The sequence below is a fragment of the Aegilops tauschii genome, chromosome 3 (assembly GCF_002575655.3).
Source record: "Aegilops tauschii subsp. strangulata cultivar AL8/78 chromosome 3, Aet v6.0, whole genome shotgun sequence".
NCBI classification, from domain to species: Eukaryota; Viridiplantae; Streptophyta; class Magnoliopsida; order Poales; family Poaceae; genus Aegilops; species Aegilops tauschii.
In genome coordinates, this window is record NC_053037.3 from 473559478 (window position 1) to 473564037 (window position 4560).

Here is a 4560-nt window from a genome sequence, read left to right on the forward strand (position 1 = left end):
CAATCAGCACGATTAGTTGTTAGTCCTGAACTGGGACTGGGAGGGATGGGATCAAACCATGTTCGTGCTAGCGATGACTAGTCCTACGTACTATACTGGCGAGTGGCCAACTAACATGACTGGCACCTATAGTTAGCGCCGTTTCCTACGGAGGAAAACGTTGGCAATAGCCCAGTTTCCAGGAAGACGTCAATCAAAAGTGTAAGAGCATGGCCGCTGCAGGCAGAAGTACTGGTGCAGGAAAAAGAATGACCAGTTGCATTGGTGGGAAACGGAGATGGCTCCACCTTCTTTCCGTGTGGGTGTGGGAAGTGAAGGAGAGAGGAAGCGTGGGAAGAGCCTTGAACCGGTCCAAACAGGAGCTTTCTCCCGTTGGCGACCGCTCCAGAGCTTTGACCCGCTAGAGCGGCCAGCCAAGGCAGCGAATGCGTACAGATACATAGGCAGGTAGGAGGCGGCAGCGGCAGCGGTATCTTGCTTCCAAACGCGACCTCATCACAGCAAGACCCGGAGGAAACAAGGAGAAGGCAGAGCGGCCTGCCAGAAGGCAAAGGACAGAGGAGGTGCTCGTTCAGGTCTCCAGCTTAGATCCGGAGGCGATGGGCAGGGGCGTGCTGGAGGTGCATCTCGTCGACGCCAAGGGCCTCTTCGGCAGCGATTTCCTAGGTGAGTACCCCCCCCCCCCCCCCCCCCCCCCCTTCCGTCGAATTGTAAGAATGAACTGATGGTACCTTCTTGGTTTGGCTTCGATTTGCTCCGTTCTTGTGTTCGGTTGAGGGCAGAGTTCGATTGATCTTTGTGCTGGCCATGTATGTATGTGCAGGGAAGATCGACCCGTATGTGGTGGTGCAGTACCGGAGCCAGGAGCGCAAGAGCAGCACCTCCAGAGGTCAGCTCCCTGGTTTTGTTTTCCTCTTCATGATTTTCGCTGCTGCAAATGATGATACTCCTAGTTGGATGTTGGAACGGAGCAACCAACGGCCGTTGACTCTGGCAAAATAGATCCAAGAGCCGCCCATGCCCTGCGACCCTGCGAGGCTGTGGCTAACCGTGTGCTGTAAAATGATGCAGATGAGGGGAGGAACCCGAGCTGGAACGAGGTGTTCCGGTTCCAGATCAACTCCTCCGCGGCCAACGGGCAGCACAAGCTCTTCCTCCGGATCATGGACCACGATAACTTCTCCAGCGACGACTTCCTCGGCCAAGCAACGTGAGCGCTGCTCCTACTTTTGGGTGTAGGATTTGATTTTCAAGAAAATAGTTGGAGGATTTTTTTTTAAAATTTCTGTAATGACTTTTTGGATCATAAGACCGGAATTGTCAAATTCCTATGCCGCACCCCATCATGAGCTCAAACCCATAATATTTTCATTTTCAACAAGTCAAATGCAGCCTCTTTCTACTCTGTTTCTCGTCTCTGTTTCAAGAACGAAAATCGCTGACATCTTGTCGTGTGATGCAGGATCAATGTGACTGATCTGATCACCCTTGGCATGGAGAGCGGCTCGTCGCAGCAAAACCCGGCCAAGTACAGCGTCGTCTCCGCCGACAACTCGTACCACGGCGAGATCAGAGTGGGCATCTCGTTCACGGCCACCAAGGTAAAACAATGCACGCATGATTCCCTGCAATAACGACGAATTGATCTCCATATATTGGTTTCTCGTGGACCGCGTGGGTGCTCATTCAGTGTTTGATTCTCGATGCCAGGTCGAAGAAGACGGCGCGCAGGTCGGAGGCTGGATGCACAGCTCTCGCGAGTAGAGCATGATGCCAAGGACTTCGCTCGTAGCGCATTAGCGTTGGAAGTTATGCCCGTGGTTGAACGATGTGGTTCCAATTGTATGTACGTTGCAACTGTAGCTTTTTAGAAGATGTATAGTACCAGTAGCCAGAAGTCAGAACAGTTTAGAGATGTCGGGTCCGATAATTGTCGATTTGTGGTTCTTATTCTAGGGGAAATTGTGATTCTGAATGCGAACGACAGAAACTTTTCCGTCGCTGAATGCTTGGTGCCTTTGATGGACAGATAGCCTGTTTTACTCGTTCTGGTTTTCTCTACTGCATGGTTTTCATCCCTTCGTCTGCTCGATCGACGCTACCCCCACAGAACGGAGGTGATTGGAGAAGGAAAGGTGGCGTTGCTAGTCCCGGCTCCGGGACAGCAAGGTCGCCTGCTCGACAAAACAAAGTGTCAAATTACCAGACTGAAACTCGGCGGCCGAACGGAACGCGGGACGCCATGGCGTTGGGGCCGAGCCGAGCATGAATGACGCATGCGCGGAGCTGCCGCCAATTTATCTGGAGGTGCCGCGGGCGTGACGCACTGTCACACCTCCGGTGCCAACTGCCAAGCAGTGATGTGCCCGACTCGACGAAGCTGATGATGTTGCAGTGATGTCGAAGGAAACCGGGGAAGTGCCCCACTGATCGGCCAAAATAGCCGACCTAGCCGGGCGCCTCAAAGCAGCGTCAAACATTACTGTTCCGCATCCCTCGTATTCAACCCAAATCTAAAATGGATATAGGAGGTCCAAGCGCATCCGGACTCGTCTGTCACTTCAGTCCCGCACATGCATGATGTCCCAGTTCGACCCCACTTCGTCCACACTAATTTCCCCACCCCGAAGAAAACCCTAGCTCACTTCACTCTCGCTCCGCTCTACGTCTCTTCTGCTCCCAATCCTCATTTGATCTCCTCCTCCTCTCCGTCTACCATGTCCAGCTCTGACAATGGCAGAGCTTACAGATACAGCGACGATTGGGATGCCTTCCTCCGCATTGCGGATGGCGACGAGGATGAGCTGGCCCTCCGCACCGCGCTGCAGCGCTCACGGGTGGACACAAGCGTCAGCTCCAGCTTTGCTCTGTCCCATGTTACCCGCCGCAGTGCTGATGCCGGAGCAGGCCCGTAACGCACCGCGCACACCTCTGTGCGGTGCACCTGCTCTGCACCGCTCGCCCGCCGCCCTCCTAAACCTCCGATCGCTGCTCCTCAAGGGCAATGGTGGATGTTAGTGTCCGCTCCGCTGGCATTGTCGACGTGTACACCCAAATCCAAGGGGGGCGCCACCCGCCGCGAGAGCAGCGGACTAGGGAGAGGGTGGCGACATCGAAGGCGATCAGACAGTCCTACCGTCGCCGCCGTGGGTTGCTGGCGGTGCCCAATGAGGACGAGGGCTCCTTGCGGGTCTACCACCGCTCACTTACGACAACGGAGATGGACACCTGCGGGCTCCGTGAAAAAAACACGAAGGCGCTCCGGCTAGGTTTGGAGCAGTCGGCGTGCAGGGCGAGGGCGGCGAGAGCGACGAAGCTCAAGAGGCAGTAGGACCACACGGTCTGGAGGATGGTCAGCTTCATCAACTCCTCTTCCTCCTCCTCAGACATCATCGACGGCACCGATGATGGCTCCAACGATCCACCTCCTATCGACGACGCCTACACGGACACCTACAGTTGCGCCGATAACCGGAAGGGCAAAGGGTCGGCAAAGAAGTGGTGAAGAAGCTCGATCCTCTCTCCGTGTTTATTTATGTTTTGAGTAATCTTAGTTTAGAACTTGTCCGACGGCTGAACCGTGGTGCTCTTTTGGTTGATGATTATGTGGATTATGTGTGTTTCTATGTTCGTTTGCTATCGCTTTCTATGTCCACTCGTTGAATGTCCGTATGTTTCATTGATGATCTATGAAGTTTAGTTTCACGTTGCATTGCTTACTATAGATATATGGTACCAGATATGAGGTACATGGCTGTGGACATGGTGATTTGAGGATTGACTGGTCACTATCTATGGATGTGTCCGGGCGCGTCCGCGGACGTATAGGGTGCCAGATGTGGTATGCATGGCTGTAGATGCTCTTAGGTGTCCGGTGCCGGTGGCAACTGGGTTGGCAGATACATATTATTTTGGACAAGGGGTTTGGTAGTTTTGTGGTAGTTCTGCAGTGATATCCCGAATGACCCCCACGTCACCCCCGCCGGCGACACGGGAGCCCCTCCCAAACCTCACTCCCACGTCGCCGCCGCGCATGGCCCTAGGATGGTGGCAGCGGGGCTATTGTCGACTCCCTTGCATGTTTCCCCCTGCCTCCTCTCTCCCCCAATATCCGATCTCACGCGGTGTGGGTGCCTCGTAGTTGCCGCCCCCACCTTCTAGCCCGGTAGGCACATTGAATTTCGAACCCAAAACTTGAAGTTAAAACTAAAACAAATTTCTCTCAAGATGTATGTCAATTTCCCTATGCATTGCAATTTTTTCTTTATTTCGTCACCAACTAAAGAAATATGTTGACCATCCTTGCCACCTGTAGCCTACACTTGATCATCAAAATCTGGTTCTAGAAATCGGATGCCACTACCTCCACTATCTACAAGCTTTCATTGTATCTCATCCTCAAGAAAAACCATCATCCATTGTCTAATTCGGCTATGTTGGTTTGTCTCCCAATTCTTCAACGCAAATGTCCACACCGCCATCAAAAGGGATATGCTCTAACGGTATCTTGCATGTTTCATTACTCACAAGACAACCAGTGCCATAAAAAAAACCTTCCCC

The 4560-nt window shown here is 53.2% G+C and overlaps 1 protein-coding gene across 1 annotated transcript; it reads left to right on the top strand.

Moving 5' to 3' along the window:
- The first annotated feature begins 348 nt into the window (after nucleotides 1-348).
- Nucleotides 349-2006, top strand: LOC109778212 (elicitor-responsive protein 1). The gene is made up of 5 exons (XM_020336762.4): nucleotides 349-666; nucleotides 824-889; nucleotides 1072-1210; nucleotides 1463-1601; nucleotides 1711-2006. The coding sequence occupies exons 1-5, from the start codon at nucleotides 600-602 to the stop codon at nucleotides 1762-1764; spliced, it is 465 nt and encodes a 154-aa protein (XP_020192351.1). The 5' UTR covers nucleotides 349-599; the 3' UTR covers nucleotides 1765-2006.
- Nucleotides 2007-4560: the final 2554 nt, after the last annotated feature.